This window comes from Populus trichocarpa, chromosome 2 (assembly GCF_000002775.5).
Source record: "Populus trichocarpa isolate Nisqually-1 chromosome 2, P.trichocarpa_v4.1, whole genome shotgun sequence".
In the NCBI taxonomy this organism is placed as follows: Eukaryota; Viridiplantae; Streptophyta; class Magnoliopsida; order Malpighiales; family Salicaceae; genus Populus; species Populus trichocarpa.
The window spans coordinates 23,438,290-23,459,205 of NC_037286.2; the positions used below are offsets into that span (position 1 = coordinate 23,438,290).

Sequence of the window (20,916 nt, forward strand, 5' to 3'; positions counted from 1 at the left end):
AGATTGGGTGACTTGGTAACGGATTTTTTTCATATTATTATTGCGGTGAAACTTGTGTTTTAAAAATATATTTTAATTGAAAAGATATTAAAAGATATTTTTTATATTTACACATCAAAATTATAAAAAACACCTTAAAAATTATTAACTTCATGTTTTTTCAAGTGAAAAACATTCTAAAAAGATATTTGAATCATATTATCAAATGCACTTAAATCTTATTTTTTAATTATTTTCAGGATGTATTTTCATTTAATAGGATAAATTTTGGATAGAAGAATTGTTGCTGGCAAAGAAAATTTCAATGGGCAAATCTCATCATCTAGAGAGGAAATCCTTCTCTAGTTTATTGTTTTAAGAATTGCATGGGATGCTGCAATAATTTACCGTATCTAAAAATAACGTTGCAGGCAAATTCATGGTGGTTTGGGAATAACTTCTCAAGAATTATATCTCTTGGGTTCTTCAATTATAATATTATAGGCTTAAAAATACTACGAGTTCTTAAAAATACTAGAGAAGAAATCCTTCTTTACTATTTTTTTTTATATTATATAAAAGCATTTGATTGATTAATAAGGTAATTCATCATGCTATAAGTGGTAAGTCGATGAATAATATCTAAACTTATTATTCTGCAATAGTTAAAAAATTTCGAGTTCTTGTTTTTTTACTTGAAAACACGTTAAAATAGATTTTTAAAACTGTTTTTTTCTTGATATCCACACATCAAAATAATCATAAAACACTGAAAAAACATTAATTTAATACTTATTTAACATCAAAATCACTTTTAAAAAGCATAAAAAACAAAAATTAGCATACTTCCAAACACCAATGCCCCGTTTGTTTACATGAAAGTAGTTTCATTTTGGAAAGTGATTTCCTTGAAGAGTGAATTCCAAGAAAGTAAATTATTTTATGATGTTTTGTAGTGTCATGAAAAGTAAGTTGGAAAACAATTTTCAGTGTTTGGTTATGTCATGGAAAATAGCTTATTAATTTTTTTTTTCAAGTTTATTAAAATAATAAGAAACAAATCTTACAAATTAAAAAATTGAATGAGAATGGAATTGAAAAAAATATAATTTCATAAATTATCTCAAATAAAACAAATAATAGAGATCAAATCTAACAGATAAAAAATTTGAAAGATGATGAAATTAAAATAATAATAATTACAATTTCATAAATTATTTTAAATAAAATAAGTAACAATCAAAAGAATGAGGACCAAATTTGATAGATAAAAAATTTCAATTTAAAAAATGATAAGAGAAAAGTAAATAACAATCATAAAAATAAGGATCAAAGTTAATAAAAAAATAAAATTAAATAAAATTTTAAAGGATGAATTTGAAAAGAAAAAAGATTCAAACTAAATATATAGGAATTAAAAGTTTGAGGACCAAATTTAATATAATCAACAAATAATATGATATTTTTAAATTTTTCATAACTTGTGAAAAGTATTTTCCGTCCAAAATAAAAAGAAAGCACTTTTCTAGAAATCAAGTCAAATTTTTCTTTGACAGGAAAATATTTTTTGTTGATCAATTTTTTTAATAATAAATAAACACAAAAAATTTTAAAAAATATTTTTTAAAAAATAAACGCAACCCAAGACCTAACTTTTTTTAACAGTTGGAAAGCGCTTCCAAACAACCGCGATCGCAATCCGAGGATAACGGTGAGGGACTTTGATTAGTTGCTTGTGAACTAGGAAAAGCTTTAGTTAATGAAAGAGAGAGCTCAGTACTACTCTGGGTGTGCTGTGTGATAAATAAAAGACACATAACATGTGAGGAAAATGAAGAAAGACATTGGATGCCCTTTTACTAAAGCGTCTTATCCGTGAAATCATGAGAACATGTCGCGTGCGATGGACCGAGGAAGATGGGACTTCAACTCATTTCCCCTCCTTTACCGTCCCCACGCACCACAACCATGTCCAAGTCATGCGCCTCATGAACCACGCTGCTCACGCGTTGTCTCAATTATTCCGCGGAGGCCTGTTTGGTTGCTATAAAGTATTTTCTCAAAAAACAAATATATATATATATATATATATATATATATATATATATATAAATAATTAAGTGAATTACTTTTTAGGTCTGATAGAGTTGGAAAATATATTTTAGTATTTGATTGTGTTATGAAAAATAAACTGAAAAATAACTTGTTAACGTTTTTTTTTTCAAATTTATTGAAAGAATAAAAACCAAATCTGACATCTAAAAAAGTTGAAGGAGGATCAAATTGAAAAAAATAATATGATTTCATAAGTTATTTTAAATAAAACAATTAACAATAAAAAGAATGGAGATCGAATCTAACAGATAAAAAAATTAAGGATGAAAATAAAAAAAAATTAATTTCTTAAATTGGTTCAAGTAAAATAAATATTAATAAAAAAATAGAGACCGGATCTTATAGATAAAAAATTACAATTAAGAAAAGGATAAGAAGAAAACAAATAATAAAAAAATAAGGACCAAAGTTGATATAAAAATCAAATTAAATCAAGTTCCAAAAGATAAAATTGAAAAAAGAAGAAGATTAAAAGTAAAATATATAGCAATAAAAAAATCGATACCAAATTTGATATAATCAATAAATAACAAGATATTTTTTAATTTTTTGCAACTTCTAAAAAGTGTTTTCCACTCAAAATAAAAAGAAAACACTTTCTTGAAAATCAAATCAAAATTTTCTTTGACTGAAAAATAATTTTCAAAAAATTACTTTTAATCAAACAAACAGAAGCTAACTTTATCATGAACTTCCAATTATGTTGAATAATATAGTTGTTAAACTCAATCTCATTTAACTTAACATGTCAGTTTGATGATCCATTAATTGGGGGCTTGGAACAATCAAGGATTTTTTTTAATTTTTTTTCTAAAACATGTAATTTCAGTTTTTTTTCAATTTGTCAAAAACTATTTTATTTTATTAAAAGAATCCAATAAACTTAGGTTAACTCATTGGCTAGCAAGTTGACATGCCCAACTAACTACTCGAGTTTTGGATTGGGATGAATCTTATAATTATATTAAATAGAAGTTGTTTTTATTTTTTTTTTTGCTTGGATCGTGGATTTGTATTGCATCTAACAATTATGAAAAATATGATATTTTAATTCTATAATTGTTAATCTCTCTTGATTTTGATTTTATTAAAACAAAAGCACATTGATATTCTCCTTATTATATAGTAATCCTAATTTATTCCAAAATAAATTAGATTTCCTTATTAAAAAATATTTAAGATTATCTCACTTCAGAAAAAAAAAACTTATTGTAAACAAGATCATATAAAACCTCGTTTGTTTATAGTAGAAAATGCGTTTAGCAAATAAATATATATATATGAAAACACATGTATTAATTTAATGATTTTCGTGTATAGAATTCAACTATAAGGTTGGAATGGTCTAAATCAATGTTATTTGTGCTAAATAAGAAACTGATAAACATTTTTAAAACCCAATCTGTGATGCAATTAGCGTGAATTAAGGATATGATTATGAATCATACCCCCAAAAACAAAGAGAGAGGACATGACTATGTAAGTAAAACAAGGATGCCTTTTCTTCTAGCTATATATATTATTGGTGTTGCTAGGGAACATCTAACACATTAGTCAAATACCATGGTCGGTAATGACTTGTTGCTATATTATATAATTAATAAGCTTTCAGGTTTGTTTGATTTTGTATTTTAAAAGCGTTTTTTTAAAAATTAATTTTTATTTTATTTTTTTTTTTATTTCAAATTAAATTTTTTGGTATTTTCATATCATTTTGATGTGCTCAGTATCAAAACTAATTGTTAAAAAATAAAAAAAATATTATATTAATGTATTTTCAAACGAAAAATACTTTGAAAAACAACTATTACCACACTTTAAAATATTATTTTCATGGGATTTCTTATCTTTGCTTCAAACTTAGAGATCTTTGAATGCAATGACTTTGTGGGATCTCTTGTCTTTGCTTGGAGCTTAAATCTTTGAATGCAATGACTTCATGGGATCTCTTGTCTTTGAATTAAGCATTAAAATGCATGGAATATATGACAAGCGATCCCAAACTTTTGAGGGATTCTTTTCTGCCCTCATATGCATGCTTATGTCTGGATGACCACTTGACCATGCACGCTTCATATGGCTTGGCTCGAGCACTTTGACTTGAAGCTCGAAAAAGGCTTTTGTTCCTATCTGCGGAGGAATGGTGGTGGTAGTGGGGGGAGATATCATATCAAATGATATCATATGAATGCAATTATATGGGATGGGGCCCAGTAGACCCACTTATAATAGCCCGAAGTGACCCACTAATGGGTGGGTGGGTAATCATATAAAATGATCAAAAGTAGCCGCACTTGCATTGCCTTCTTTTTCTTGGTTTCGAGCCTACTTATAGAACTCGGTCGGGTTTGATAGGTTAGTCCAATAATTTATTGATTTGAGATTGGTTTGATGGATGGATTTTGATGATCTATCAATCTAGAATCTTGATTGGATGTGATGAATGAAAAAACTCATTTTTTTTTAATCAAAACAAAGTTGTTTTCGGCTTTTTTGTCAAAAAAAAAAAAAACAAACAAAAGGAACCTCTCGACCGTCTACCCTAGCTTTAAGTTAGACTAACTCTCAATTCGGGTCTTGCAACTATAATTTCGAGTATCCTTTATTCCTTTTGGCAATTCCATTGCTTGCTTTCTTAAAAGCAAAAGATATGAAATGTAGAGGTAGACTATTGATCTTGATGTCTGAGTGTTTCAAAGTGTGTTAGTTTTTATTTTTTTGGTGCTTTTTAAGAGGATGTTTTATTTGAAAAAACTTCAAATTGATAATTTTTAGTGTTTTTTAAGATTATTTTAATACATTGATGTCAAAAATATATATAAAAAAAATTTCATGTACTTTTAAATAAAAAAATACTTTTAAAAAAATATAAGAAAGTGGTCTTAGGTTAAGTATTTTAAGGGCATATCAAGGTAAGAAATTTTTAATTTATGAACCTATTTACACAATCTCAGGAATATAATAATTTATAATTTCAATCATCATAACAAAGAGCAACGAGTAACTTTAGACTAACAATAGGTTAGATAGTCCCCAAAGTCAAAGATTAAGTGTGTTTGACGTTGCATAGCTTTTTAAAATAAATAGGTTAAAAAAATATTTTTTATTATAATTTTAAAAGATATATACAGGGTTAAAACTATTATAAGATGAGTTTTTACATGTAAAATAAAAAAATAAATTTTTATAAATTAAAAAACATATTATTTTAGTTCCAATAGGGTTTGAAACTCGATTATATGCTAGAGCCAATATAAAAAAATAAAGACTATTTAATTCACAAATAATTTTTTCTTTGTGGTTGGATAGAAAAACAAAAACTATCATAATATCAAATAATAGCAAGTTATCTAAATTAATAATATTGAATAATACAATGAAAAATTTTACGGAGCTCAATTTTTTTCGGCATAATTAAAAAATTCTTATTAATTTTTATAAATCTTGGATTTAATTATTTTTTTTTATCATCTATTTATCTCTCTTTTTATAGTGAGTATAGAGAATAATTACTCCGTAAATACCATAAAATTTTTCTAATCCAAGAGGCAAGCTATGGGTTTATGCAGCTTAGAAAATTCAATTGATATGCATAACCCTAGCAAAAGAGAGAATTTTCTTTATAAAAGCTAGGAGTCCTTTCCGGTTAAATTATGCTAATTAAATAGGATGGGCTTGGTTAATAATTATTGCACATTTCCAACATCAAATTTACGTAGTCATCATGCTTTGTGCCTACAACCTGATTTTCAGGCTTTCTGTAAGATCTGCAGGTGGTCGGCAATTCCTTAGCTAAGCTACGGTGGTCTTGGTATTTTTAAAACCATGGGTACGTTTTGAAGGGGAGGTTTGGGGTGTTTGAGAAGGTAGTAGCGGTTGTTTTTAAAAGTGTTTTGGTTTGCAATGCATTAAAATATATTTTTTTATTTTTTTAAATTATTTTTGACATCAACACATAAAAATAATCTGAAAATACTAAAAAAGTATTAATTTAAAATAAAAAAAAATACCTTTTTTAAAAATACTTTTGAAACGCAAAAACAAACCGTCATTCACTAGATGCCCCAATATATGTTAATTTAAAACTTGACCTCGGATAAATCAGTGAAAATTACCTTTTATTTATTTATTAAAATAGTGTCATTTTAGATTTTTATTCTGAAAAAATTATTATAAGTTAAATTGATTTAAATCATTCTCTCAACCTGTGACTCATATCTTAAGCCGAGTCGATTCTGAATCGATTCTTATGAAAAAGAAAGAATAACCATCTCAACTACTGATTCTCTTATTAATTCCACGAAAACACTTGCGATAGTTGCATGATACTGCAATCAGACTTGACAGAAACTGCTACCAAAGTATATGATATAAATTCTTACAACATCAGATCAAATCAGCCTCATTGTAACAGTTAAACTAAGAATTTACATGTGCTCAAAGTGGAACCCTAAATTTCATCTATGAAAAGCATAGTTGTAGAACTCGGATCGGCCTGATTGGTTAGTCGGGTCTTATAATTATGGATTCGAGTATCCTTTTTCTTTTTTTTGGATCGACCCGGCTGGTTAGTTGGGTCTTATAATTATGGATCCGAGTGTCTTTTCACCCTTTTCACCTTTGCTTGCTTTTTCAAGAGCAAAAGAGATGAGATGCAGAGGCAGTCCCTTTGAACCATACCCAGCAGCAGTAGCATCACTTTACCTCAAAATACATCCATTTTTGTAGCTGACAGCAACTTTCTTCAAGTATAAATCAATCACTAATTATAAAAAAAGAGTTAATCACCCTTAATAGAGCCTTGAGCAGACATGGAATGGATTTTTCATTTTCATTGCTTTCTGTTGCAAAATCTCATCAGCATTTAAGATCATGGTCGCCATTCAATACCAAGATGGCAACGACTCAACCGACTAAAAGCTACTCCTCCTCCTATCCCAGTAGCTTGCATCTTCACTCGTGTGAAGAAGATTCTGCAATCAATACAGGTAGGTTACCAGTAACTTGCACCTTCCTGGTCAAATCGAATCAAATGCCAGCAAGACTTTTCTTGTCGTTGCTACTTGCTAGCTTTAATGGAAGGTTCTTGTTGTTGAGGCTTGGGGCTACGTTTTTTGTCTATCCTTGAATGATTAGGGACCAAGATCTTGATGGCCAGATATTGGATGATGAAAAGATACCACACAATTTATTAGAGTAATAGGCTGCATGGATCGATTGGAATTGCTTTTGTTTACTGATGCTACAAATGGTTTGTTGACTGTTTTTTTTTTTATTATTTTATTTAGAGATGTTATAGAGATGTTAGAAAGGATTATAGCGGTTGTTTTTCAAAGTGTTTTTTATTTGAAAATACATTAAAATAACTTTTTTATTTTAAAAAATTATTTTTGATATTAACGTATGAAAACAATTTAAAAATATATAAAAAATAATTTTAAACAAATAATTTTTCAAAATTTTCCCAATCATGGTTTAAGAGCCGATTTGGGATTGTGGTAGGGGTTACGGTTCAAAGTGTTTTTCGCTTAGAAATGTATTAAAATAATTTTTATTTATTTTTTAAAAATTATTTTTAATATCAACACATCAAAACGATCAGAAAACATAAAACATAAAATAAATTAATTTTAAATAAAAAATTTAAAATTTAAAAGAACACATCGCGTTCCAAATATGCCTCAGATGCAATACTAAACTGGGGTTTAGTAGGTGCTCTTTCTTGTTATTGAGGATTGATCAATGATGCATTTATGATTTTTATACATTATTTCTTATATGAGACTCATAACGGGGCTTGCAAATTAAAAACACATTCATGACTGATAATGTATATACATAGTTATTAAATTATTTGCATCAACATGATGGATTGACCCGTGATCCGGTAACTTAAAGATCGACTAAAATTGTGTTTTATTTTCTATTATTTTGGATATTGATTGGATGACTGATGAATTAATTTTTAATCTCATTGATATAATCAAATCTGGGTGAGATTATGTCAAGTTAACTTTGAAGAGCTTTTTTTTATTTTAAAAATAAAATAATATTGTTTTGAATAAAATAATTGATTTAAATTAATTCAGTGACCTAGTAATATAGATCTCAGGTTAAGTCAAATCAAATTTCATAACTAAAAACAAAAATAATTTATTTTTTTAATACGAGATACGAGATAAATTTTATTTTTCAGTGTTACATTAGTATATTAAATAGCCAGGAAAACTTATTTTTTTTATCATATTTTTCTTTCATTTTATCTTCTTAAATTCCAATACATGTGAAAAATATCTAATAGAAATACCATAAAAATAGATTATCATCGAAATTGAGTTTTTTTGGGAATAATTATAGCAATATTAGAAAATCCCAAACCATAAAGACAAAAGTTAAACACACTAATGATGAATCTACAAGATAAAAATATAATTTGTCTCTGAGGCCTAAAAAAAGAAGAAGAAAGAAATCTTCCAAGCAAGCCATTCACGGATTATATTAATTTATGGAAAAAAATTAAAATAATATCGGTGCCCCTAAGACGAGTCAAAATCAAATCCATTCACGGATGCGATATTGATACAACTTTTGACCTCTTATTTAAGGATAATATATTGATTCCAATTAGCCAAAGCATGACAAATCCCAACAATTTGAGGGTGAATATGTGAAATAAGTAAAAATAGGAGTGGAAAATCGTAGTTATTAATATTATAAAGGTTATATTACAAAGAAAAAAGAAAGATTTAAGCTCGTTATATATTAGGTAACGTTTGAATATTGTTTTAGAAAATAAAACATTAGATAAAACAATAAACATTTAATAAAAAATAGATAGAATTGTGTTTGTGTTTGTTTTCGAGGTAGTTTTTGTGGTTGTGGTCTTGATTAAAAAAATAAGTTTTAAAAAAGTGTGGTTAGTTGAATTTAGGTACGTGTTTGGTAAAAATTATGATTGAGGTTTATGTTCTGCAAAAAAACATGTATAAAATGTTTGGTTATGGTTGCTTTTCAAAAGTGTTTTTTTACTTGGAAATGCATAAAAAAAAATTTATTTTATTTTTTAAAAGTTATTTTTAAAATCAGCGCATCAAAATGATCTGAAAATACAAAAAAACAATTAATTTGAAGTAAAGAAAAAATAAAAAAAATTCAAAATTTGAAAAAAAAAGTGCTTTTGAAACACAAAACAAACAGAGTTTTACAAAACTCTGTTAAAAAAACATGTAAAAACTGCTTCACAAAAATTACGTTTCAAACTTAATTTTTTGGTGGACCCCACATTATAAAACGCAGTTTGGTGTATTACCAAACACCTAACTGTGTTTTTTACACCGCAAACGCAAAAGGATGTGCAAAACAAATGCACATGCTTGTAGACCTAGGTTGCTTCCTCTTTTGCTTTTTACAGTGAATCTTATGTATAATTGTGTTTTAAATCTTGTTTTGTAAAAATTAAAATAATCTATATTTTACTTGTAAAAATCTATTTTTTATTTATTTTACATGTAAAAATCAATCTCACAACAATTTTAACCAAAAACATGTTTCCTTGAACTTATTTTTTAAAATTATTATTACAAAAACTATTATAATACCAAACTCACACCGAATAGATTCCAATTAGTAAAATAAATTCATTTGGCTGAGAAGCTTGAAACATATAGAGTATATTTTTGGATAGACTATATTTTGTCATATATTCAATTTATAGAATCTTGTGTTTAAGAATTATACCTGTACAATTAATTTATTTTTTTAATAAAATAAGATTTATTATTAACCTTGAAATTCTATTTTTCAATGAGACTTGCATAATTAAAATAATTAAAATCTCTAAAAACTCTAAAAAAAATTAAATCTTCAAAGTTTATCGAATTAAACAATAAATTAAGTTGTGTTTGGTTAGTGTTAAAAATTAAGTTAAAAAGGGGACAAAAAGACTCTTGAACATCAAAGAAGAGGGAAGACAGAAAGAAAGAGTTAAAAGAAAAAGGGAGAATCTAAATTGTACACAGATGACACCCCTTTTGTTCCCGCCTTTTCTTCTCTCTTTATCACGCAAGAAAGTAACAAAGCTCCTTTTCTTAGCTAATTAGGTACAGAAAATCAGCATTAACCCTAGCTAATTTAACTTCAAAAGAGCTTGTTAGTAATTGTTGTCAAAGCAAAGGAAAAGGCAGAGAGTAAAAATGAAAAGGAAAGAGATGATGATGACCCACAAGTTGTGGGAGTGAAGGGAGGTCCCAGTGGGCTTGGACAATAGCCATGTTTTGACAAAAATGGCCAAGGAAGAGGTTCGGCAACAGCAATATTTCCAACTGGGTCTTTGTCTCTGTCTCTTCCTCTTTCCTTGCTCCTTTCCTTTAACCCCACCGCCAATATTTTCATTCCTTTTCTTTCCTGACACTTGATTTTCTCTCTTTACTTTGGTTTCTCTTCCTTTCTGTCTCGTTCCATGGACAAACATCAGCAGCAGCAGCTGTCTTTGGCTAAGTGTTCCAGGCAGAAATACAGTGAATGGTTTGTTCTCGACAAGAGCTTATTCTCCCATGTTCGGATTCACTTCAACTTATTTAGTTTTTTGTTTTTGTGTGCACTGTCTATGGTGTCCTTCTCTTGTTGTTCTGATCATTGTTTTTACCAGCACAATGAACGTTGAGCTTGTATCTGCTCTGTTATTTTATCTCAATCGATCCTTGTTCGTATGACTCTTTACTACTACTTGTTTGAACAGTGAAGGTTCGTCCTTTATGTTTTGTGTCATTTGCTTGCTGGGTGGTGTCTGCACTCTGCATATAAAATAAGGATTCAATTTGGAACCTCTCTTGTTATCTTTCAGAATAGTTGCTGTTGTTCCTTTTGTAAGCAAATTGGCTGTTATCTTTTCTTTGGTAGGATTTTTCGGGATGTTCCTAGCGATATCACCATAGAAGTGAGCGGAGGGACATTTGCATTACACAAGGTAAGTTCTTGTAGATTTATACTAGTGTTGTTACCCATTCACCTCGAAGAAAAATTGAATCCTAAGTGTATGCACGTCTTTTCTCTGTACATTTATGAGATTAGCATTATGGTTTTGACAGATTCTTGATGATCTTTTTTGAAAAATGCAGTTCCCTCTAGTTTCTCGAAGTGGACGAATCAGAAAGTTGGTTGCAGAACATAGAGATGCCGATATCTCAAGGGTGGAGCTGCTTAATCTACCAGGAGGAGCAGAGGCGTTTGAGTTGGCTGCAAAATTCTGTTATGGCATTAACTTTGAAATTACATCTTCAAATGTTGCCCAGTTGTGCTGTGTCTCTGAATACCTTGAAATGACTGAAGATTTCTCCAAAGACAATCTTGGTTCTCGTGCAGAGGAGTATCTTGAGAGCATTGTTTGTAAGAATCTTGAAATGTGTGTTGAAGTTTTGCAACAATGCGAGAACCTAATCCCTCTTGCTGATGAGCTTAGGATAGTTAGCCGATGCATAGATGCCATTGCCTCAAAGGCTTGTGCTGAGCAAATTGCCTCAAGTTTCTCACGCTTGGAGTATAGCAGCTCAGGGAGGCTGCACATGAACAAGCAAGCAAAAAGAGAAGGGGACTGGTGGATAGAAGATCTGTCTGTTCTCCGCATAGACTTATATCAAAGGGTCATGACGGCCATGAAGTGCCGTGGTGTCCGTCCTGAGAGTATTGGTGCATCACTGGTGAACTATGCTCAGAAGGAGTTGACAAAGAAATCCAGTTTATGGAATCCATCTAGCCAGACAAAAGTTGATCTGATATCAACTGGGCATGAAAGACTTGTGGTTGAGACAATTGTTAACCTTCTGCCTGTTGAGAAACTTGCTGTTCCTATAACTTTTCTTTTTGGTCTTTTGCGAAGTGCTGTGATGCTTGATTGCACAATTGCTTGTAGGCTCGACCTAGAGAGGCGGATTGGTTCCCAGTTGGATGTTGCCACTCTTGATGATCTTTTGATCCCGTCGTTCAGGCATGCAGGTGATACCTTATTTGATGTCGACACAGTCCATAGAATCTTGGTTAATTTCTCACAGCAAGATGATAGTGAAGATGACATGGAAGATGCTTCTGTTTTTGAATCTGATAGTCCTCATTCACCTTCTCAAACTGCTTTATTTAAAGTGGCAAAACTGGTTGACAATTATCTTGCTGAGATCGCTCCTGATGCAAATCTCAAGCTTTCCAAGTTCATGGTCATTGCAGAGACTTTACCAACACATGCACGAACAGTTCATGATGGACTATACCGGGCAATTGATATTTACCTAAAAGTATGTTCTACTAATATTTTCCCTTTGCATCTTTCGATATCCAGGAGAAAAGCTTTGTTTTCTAAGGTTTCTTTGATTATTTTGCAATGACATCCAGGCCCATCAGGGTTTATCAGACTCAGACAGGAAGAAGCTCTGCAAACTGATTGATTTCCAAAAGCTCTCGCAAGAAGCTGGAGCACATGCTGCGCAAAATGAACGGCTACCCCTTCAAGCTATAGTTCAAGTGCTCTATTTTGAGCAAATAAGGCTCAGAAATGCTCTGTGCTGCTCTTATGCTGATGATGACCACAAGCCAATGCACAATTCATGGCGAATTAGCAGTGGTGCACTCAGTGCAGCAATGTCTCCGCGAGACAACTATGCATCACTAAGGAGAGAAAACCGAGAGCTAAAACTTGAGCTAGCTCGGTTGCGGATGAGATTAAATGATCTAGAGAAAGAACACGTTTGTATGAAGAGAGATATGCAAAAGTCTCATTCTCGTAAATTCATGAGTTCTTTCTCAAAGAAAATTGGTAAGCTTAGTATCTTTGGGCATAGTTCTTCAAGGGGATCAAGTTCTCCATCAAAAAATTCCCACAGAACAGATTCTAGAGTGATTGAGAGAACATGTGCCAGCACTGATTAGGTAATTCAAGCTATTCTTTCTTCTGTACTTGTTAAGTAACCACAAGGAATGATCTTGTTGACCTTTTTACTTATTTTTTATAAATTTTCCCTTTTCGGGCTACCTTGTATAGGGTTTTATGATGCTTTGAGATAGAAAGAATAGTTGTTCTTGTTTGCGAGTTATGGTTTTGGAGAGTACAACTTTGATGTTATTTGATATATTTTGTATGATGTTATTTGAAATCTCATATATGTATAAAAGTTTTATAAATTTATATGGGATATGAGACATTAATATGAAACTCGGCCCGGCGGATCACTGGGTTGACCGGCTTTAACAATACTGCATTGTACTCAGTTGACATGGTAGAATGGCACAAATTTTGCATAGAAACTTCATGCATGTGGATTGACTTTCAGTGGATATGAAGAACCAACAGATGGGTAGAAAAACATCTTAAGCATAGATGTCACGTGTTCAGGAAAGGAAAAGGAAAAATCTGGTTATGTTGAAACGAGATTTGTAAAATGCACAAAAATTTCCGAGGAGCTGCAGAAACGATTGCTTGAAACTCGTGCTCTGGTTGCATGGACTGCTCTACGCTGCTCCTCATCTTTGACTGGCAAGTTGAAAGAAACCTTGAGTTGAAGCAACTTACGAACACTGTCCTGTTTCCTCAAGCAAGATTTCAGAGTGATTACCTCTTCCATGCAATTATAATCTAACTCGCTATCATTCTTTCTAGGAAATCCCGCCGTGGTGTTCGTGTTGACAGAACGATGCTCTTTATAATTTGAAGGTCTATTCTCACTTGTTGAATCCTCCTGTGGTTTCTCTTCGAAGTCTAGGTGGGTGTTTCTGTACTTGGAGATAAACTTGGGCCAAGACTCTACCTTGGCTGATTTTGTGTTTCTCTTATCACAGTCCTGCTCTTGGAAACTTGTCACAATACACGATGTGATAGGAAGGGATCGGTGCTGGTTGTGCTGGTTGGGTGACATCCCAGCTGATTTTCCTGGAGGGTTTCTGATTCTCTTATCACAGTCTTGCTCTTGGAAAGCTGCTCCCGTACAGGATGTTATAGGAAGTGATTGCTTAAACCATCGGTGCTTGGTTCGATGCTTGGCTGACATTGTAGCTGGCTTTCTAGTCGAGTTCCGTTTTTGAACCTGTCCACAAGCATAATTCTTTGAAAACTGGCTTTGGCGTGGAGAATTCTGGTGGCACTGCTTGTGAGCTTTTAGCAGGTTGTAGATTGTGTTGTTGGGAACAATGAAGAAAACTTTCCCTAAACGCAACACAGAGTCGGGCTTAACTACAATCCATGGATACTCAAACACATCAGGTCGTGTAATGGAATGCCTGGGGTTGTTCTCCAGCACTTGAGCTGCAGCTATAGGCTGTCTGTGAATCTCCACATACCTACCTGGATGAACCAATTTAAGCACACCATCCTCCTTTGCTACAATTCCCATTTGCTAGCTTTTCTTAATAGGTATAGATACTGAAAAACATCGAGGAAAAGGGGGTAGACTTCTTCACCTTGCTGATTCATATACTGTCCCTCTCACTCTGTGACAAAAAAAGGGCATAGATTCTTACGAAAGGATCCATTGGATTCATAAATATTCTCGTTTGAAGTTATTGCAATGTTCGTTGGCTTCATCTGGAACGCATGCTGACATAAGGCTGTGGCCTTGTTTAAAACTATACGATTGTCCACAGAAAACATATGCTGGTTTACAAGGTTTTTGTCTACTTTCAAATATTCTGGCTCTATCCATCTCTTTGTCAAGGGATGGTTCTGGATATGAATGAATTAGGAAAAGAACAAAAGGGTAATGTGACGATGTCCAAGGTCTTTACTATTGACACAGTGAAACCCTGATAAGCTCCATATACCATTATTGCTGTCACTGATGCACGTAATATTGCTCATGAAATGATATCATTCAATCGGGATCTGATTCGAAAAAAAAAAACTCGGATTATTGGAATGGAATTGATTTTACTTGAGTCATAACTCCAAGAAACAGGAGGGAAGAAATTCACATTTCCATTGTACGTTTTCTTTTGATGATTGAAGAAATCAAATTTGACCTGAATATACAAGTGTGAGAATTCAAACAGCCCACCACTGAATTGGATTTGGCCTTGTTCATCACGATGACAAAGAAATAACCACTTAAAATAACGTTGGCATGCAGTGAACTGTGATCGCCATTTCAGATGCTGACTTTAGCTAGTATTGGAGTAGGTTTCCTAGGCAACTACTGTCTCTAGGCGACATCGACATCCAGAACAAAGTGATTCCTTGACAAAATCACAAAAAATATCTTCGATACTTTGCTATGATGTTAGAGGATTCCTACAGCTTTCCGACATGATTGATTTCTTAGGTAATCAAAAATTAGACTTCTATTGAAATAAACCCAATTCTTCAAATCATGGATTCTTTTCTTACTTTTTTTTCTCTGGATTCATGATTTGGGTATTCATGTTGGAATTTTTTTCAAAATCGTGGCTAATGACATTAATTAAAAGTGAGATTTCCTCACTTTTGAGGTTAAGATTTTATTGAAATTTAAACAATAACATCAGTTTTTTAACATGAAATATTAATATGATTTAAACAAATTTTAAGTAAATGAAAAATTAATCCTAAATAATTTTTAATTGACATGTTTTGAAAAAACCAAAAACCTTCTAAAAGCTCTATTACACGTAAAAAAAAATAAGTTTTTCAGGTAATTTATTTAGTGTTTCTGGTAATTTATTTAGTGAGAATGTGAAAAGTTAAAAATAAATTCAAATATTATCCAAGTTTTTAGAAGGAAGATGGTCTAAACAAAGCTCATCTGTGATAAGAATTTCAAAAATCACCAAATAACTACTCTGATAAGAATTGAGAATATGTTTTTAGCAGTGGCGTATGAAAGGTAAAAGGATGAAAACATGAATAATAAAATTTTATAAGAAGACACTGGCAAGGAGAAAACAAACATTGATCTCTCAATGCTTGGATATCAAAGATCTCGTCTATAACAGTCCCAACTCCAACAAGGGTACAAAGACAACTAAGACAAACTTATTTGGGTCACATTTCCAGTTCTTAATTGTGGCTATGCTGAAGGTGATTTGGTATAGAAGCGGACTCCAACAGCCACAGCCAAGATTATCAGGGGGACAAGGAACTGCAGGAGCTTGATGATGAATTCTGGTGTCTTGTCTTGGTTGTAGTGAGGTTGTTTAGGAGGAGTGTACTTGACGCTGGTAGGGATGGTTGCTGTATCAATATCACCTACGTAAAACTCATCCATCAGTGCTCTTGCAGTGCTACTGTGACCAACATCCTCAAAATCATCAGTTGCGTCCTTTCCTGTAGACCATGCATCAAACTCAAAGAATTAATGGATATATATAAACACATCATTACAATTTTGTTTGGTATATGTCTTCATACCTGTGGCTGACAGCAAAACATCATCACCACCGGGATGGTCTTCCAAGAATTTCGTCACGTCATACACCTGTTCCAACACATTATAGTTTCAAATTCAGCTTATCTCACAATTGGAAGACATATTTTGATGCCATTCAAAATTGTGTAGCGCTTCCATAATGAAGAACCCCAAGTTTCTGAGTTAATCGACCTCCAGAAATGATAAATTGATCATTTCTGATCCTTGTTTTGCTCTCTGCTCCCACATTAGGACAATAACTGTGTCTCAAATACCAAGCACATGGATATGGAGGCTGGCCATCTTCCCTAATTTTTTTAAGGTGATGACTAGATTTCAGTGTCATTGGTGGCTGAAGCCACATTTTCCCAACTCTTCCCAGACTAGAAAAGAAATCATCCAACCAGAATAACAAGGGATCTAAAGAATCCTATTAATACATTCCTTTTGCCTAATTCAACAGTGTACATAAAATGTCGAGAGCAGCTCAGGGCACGCATGAGAGAAGAGATTTCAAGTTTCAACACCAAAACTTACAAACTCACCTCCCCCTCCTTTTCAGGGCAACAATTATTAAACTCTATAAATCTCGAGAACATGTTGGTCTGCTGGCGCTTATGACATAATGATAACAATACAAGTTTTTTTTTTTTATTATTACGTGGGTGTCCGGGCCAGCTTGCGCGCACCTCGACTAATCCCACGGGCCCTGAAGTTAACGACCATGTAAGCCTCCAGTGGCCCTGAGGTTTGTGAGACTCGAACTGGTGACCTCTAGGGAGCAAACCTAGGGCTTGACCAGTTGAGTTACACCCCTCAGGTTACAATACAAGTTAATCAACGCTTGTGATGCTATGCAATTTAATTCCCTCCTATCATAGATTAAAGCTTACATATTTTCAAGAATTATAGGCAATACTTGCTGAGCCTGGCTCCGCCAGTATGAGATCCAAAATAGTCTCAGCATAAGTCTCACAGCAATTACCATGCCCATCTAAAATATTGACCAATGTGTTTAGAAAAAACTATGGATCCAAAACAGCCTCTCAATTATCCTACTGCAGCCCATCAGTATCATCACTGAACATTCACCTTAAATATCCGTGATTTCCACGGATCTGATGAAATTGTTCATCTGGGCATTTAAAATATAATTTAACTCCTACAACAACAAAAACAACAACCTCAACCCCAAACTAGTTGGGGTCGGCTACATGGATCCTTTGATCGATAATTTAACTCCTAATGTAATAAAAAATGTCACATGTAATCTTCTAAATTCAATGTAGGGACCGAGGTTGTAATAAGAGATCTATACATTCACAATCACGGTTTTTCCCTAAGAAATCAGAATTCCAAATCTAGACAAGAAAACAAAAAAAAAAATAGATGAACTGATTACTATCAATCATTTAATAAAAACACTCGGCTGCCACAGCCGCCACCGCCGCAGCAACAACAATAAAAGTGTAATTAGCAACGCAATAAGACGAGGAAAGAACAAGCAACCAGAGAGAAATCTATGTTCACTTCATCAAGATCAAATATAATGCTATAAACCCATCATTGCAAGAAAAGGGAACGTGAAACAAACTGGAAAGGAAAAGAAAAAGGGTACCCTGCCCTCAACGACGAGCCAGCAATCCTTAGGGCTGTTGTGCGCGGAGACCTCTGCCAAAGTGAATACCTTGCCGTTGCCGCCCATTGTGTGTTTTCTTACCCTTTCGTTTGGTTTTAGAAGGAAAATGAAGGATTCTGTGCTTTGTTACTCAATCACAAAAGCATTGAGTGGCTTTGATTCCTGAATGGAACTTACATACACCAGGAGACAAGTGGAGAGAAGGAAGAAGAGGAAGGGAGTGAGTTGTTTGGTGGTTGGTGAGAGTCAATTGTGGAGGGTTTGGTAAGAGGTGGTAGGCTTTTGTCACCAACCAACTGGCTTGTTATAATTATTTTGATCCAACTGTATTTATTTTTTTATTATATGTTTTATTTTATGACATTTGCATTACTTTAATGGTAACATTTAAATAAAAAATTTAACAAATCATTTCTTTTTTAGCTAATGCCCCTTCGATACGAGAACAAATGTTGCATACATTAAATATTTGTATACATCTAAGACATAGTTCTAATCATGGTATGGTGAATAAGAATTCGCAAGGAATGAGATCAACATCATGAATTAAAAAATTTTTAAAGATAAAACCATATCGTATACACTAAAATTGACCGGAGAGTTATAAAATTTAAATTAAAAAAAATATATTAAACTTCATTACAGACAAGATTTGATAAAGTTTAAACTTAAACGTGGTTCATGAAAGGAGTGTATAAAAAGCATAGTTTTTATTAGATAATTGAATAATTATCTAATAAATGTAAATTTCTTATTCCTTAAAATATCAAAGTTATTTGATTACTCAGGGAGTTTAAATTTATTTGAAGTTTAGATTCCTAACATCTAACTTTGAAATTCAAAGTTATTTTATCCAAGGCATGTGTAAAAAAACCTGAAATACATCATTTTAATAAAAATAATTATCATGAATTGATTTAATAGTTTAATTTAATAACCTAATAACTCGATTTCTTTTGAGTCTATTAATACATTTTGGGCTTTGTGACAAGATATTTGTATGAACAAGAAATTTGTCATCCTTTTGAAATCATGTTAAATATAATAGGTTTGCACTATATATTATTTCCTTAACTTATATGCAAACTAACAAATGTGTCATATGAAAAAAAAATGATGTAAAGATATGTAAAAATAAAATAAAATGCATGAACTAGAACTCGAACCCATCTCAACTTAATAACAAATAAATTATTCAGCTTAATTTTATTAGTGTGAGATACATGTAATTAGATGCACTTTTTTTATGATAAAACATAAAACAAGCAGATTAAGTGTATTTGAAATTATGGTTGAATTATATTTTAAAAAAATAAAAAATATTATTTTAATATATTTTTAAATAAAAAACACTTTCGATCATCATTTCCATCGTATTCATGAACAGATCTTAACTTTAGGACAGGGAAAGGAGACTTGAAAGAAACAAATGCTTTATTAAAAAAAAAAATGGAAAGATACTTCAAATTTATCTTTATAACTATTTAGCTTAATATAAAATTTAAAAAATATATATGACTCCTTTCATTCGTCTTGAGTATTTCCAGCTCTAGCCACGTCTCAATCTACTTATCCCAGTACAATGGTGGGCGACACACGTCATTTTCTTTTCCCAGGATTTTCATTTAAAGGAAACTAGATGTGTACCCGCACTATATCTCGAGATTGGATTTTTTTTAATGTAAAAAATTGATGTTTAAAGAAAGCTTGAGATTATTATTTTTTTAAAAAAATTAAATATAAAAAAATTAAGTCAATCCGAGTTAATATATCAAACTTATTATATATGTTATGAGACCAAAATAATTTGATAAAAAAACAAATAAAATCACAAAGCTCATTTTAAAAAAAATATAATTTTAAATAATGAAATTATAAAAAAAAATAAAGAACTAAAACAAACAAAAACAATATCAACGTGCAGTAACTTTTTAAACTAGTGATTTAGATCATTAAATTAGAATCAAATAAACAACGAAACTCAATTTTTAACCAATCAAATAGAAGAATGAAATTGAATAAAGCCATGCTGCTTGAAAAGGAAGAAAAAGATGTGAAACTTTCAATGACACGATATAAACTAATTTTTGGCTTTTGAAAGGTGTCACGTATGTTGTCCAGGTGCCTCTCATATAGTTGTACACACCAATTATTTTTTTAATTATATTTTATTTTTATTAAAATATAAATCGTTCCTTAACCAAAAAAACCAGATTGAAAATTAGCTAAAAAAACCAGATTGAAAATATAAAAAACCCTTAAATATTACTTTTATTTTTTTATTTTAAGAATAATTTACCGTATTTTATAAATGTTAAAAGATAAAATTGTTTTTAATTAATCTAGTAATACCCAGTAGGCCCTGTAAAAAAATTGCATTCACCCCGTTCAATGATTTTTTGTGAGAAGAGCAACTCCTTCATTACATTATAAGTACCTCTGAATCTGTTTGAACATTATTTTCCCCAGATGTATTCGTTTTTGTTAATGTGGTCATGTGTGTTTGTTTAAGAGTGTGATTGCGGTTGTTTTTTAAAGTATTTTTCATGTTGAAATGCATCAAAATGATATTTTTTTATTTTTTTAAAAAATATTTTTGAGATCAGTGCATCAAAACGATTTAAAACATACAAAAAAAATTATTTTTTAGCAAAAGTAAATTAAATTTTTATAGAACGTGGTTTGCACCGCGTTCCCAAACAGTGCGCCAGGATAAGCCCTATCCATCGAGTTATTAATAAAAATAAAAATAAAAAATAACTGATTACATTTAAAATAAATAATTCAAACAGAGGGAATGAGTTATTAATTTAACAGCTTAATTGT

At 31.4% G+C, this 20,916-nt stretch overlaps 2 protein-coding genes across 4 annotated transcripts; one reads left to right on the plus strand and one right to left on the minus strand.

The window, feature by feature from the left end:
• The first annotated feature begins 10,181 nt into the window (after positions 1 to 10,181).
• Positions 10,182 to 13,271, plus strand: LOC7471139 (BTB/POZ domain-containing protein At5g48800). Of its 3 annotated transcripts, none has more exons than XM_024596106.2 (4): positions 10,182 to 10,648; positions 10,993 to 11,059; positions 11,211 to 12,377; positions 12,475 to 13,271. In XM_024596106.2, coding segments are annotated over exons 1-4 (1,770 nt in total). In that variant the 5' UTR covers positions 10,182 to 10,646; the 3' UTR covers positions 13,009 to 13,271. The 3 variants fall into 3 exon arrangements, with proteins under 3 accessions (XP_024451874.1, XP_002301784.2, XP_052306744.1); XM_002301748.4 differs by having other exon boundaries at positions 10,188 to 10,617; XM_052450784.1 differs by lacking the exon at positions 10,182 to 10,648 and adding an exon at positions 10,655 to 10,836.
• A 2,664-nt stretch (positions 13,272 to 15,935) lies between these two features.
• Positions 15,936 to 18,360, minus strand: LOC7471140 (cytochrome b5). The gene is made up of 3 exons (XM_002303002.4): positions 18,070 to 18,360; positions 16,454 to 16,520; positions 15,936 to 16,369 (listed from the first exon to the last, which is right to left on the minus strand). The coding sequence occupies exons 1-3, from the start codon at positions 18,154 to 18,156 to the stop codon at positions 16,113 to 16,115; spliced, it is 411 nt and encodes a 136-aa protein (XP_002303038.1). The 5' UTR covers positions 18,157 to 18,360; the 3' UTR covers positions 15,936 to 16,112.
• Positions 18,361 to 20,916: the final 2,556 nt, after the last annotated feature.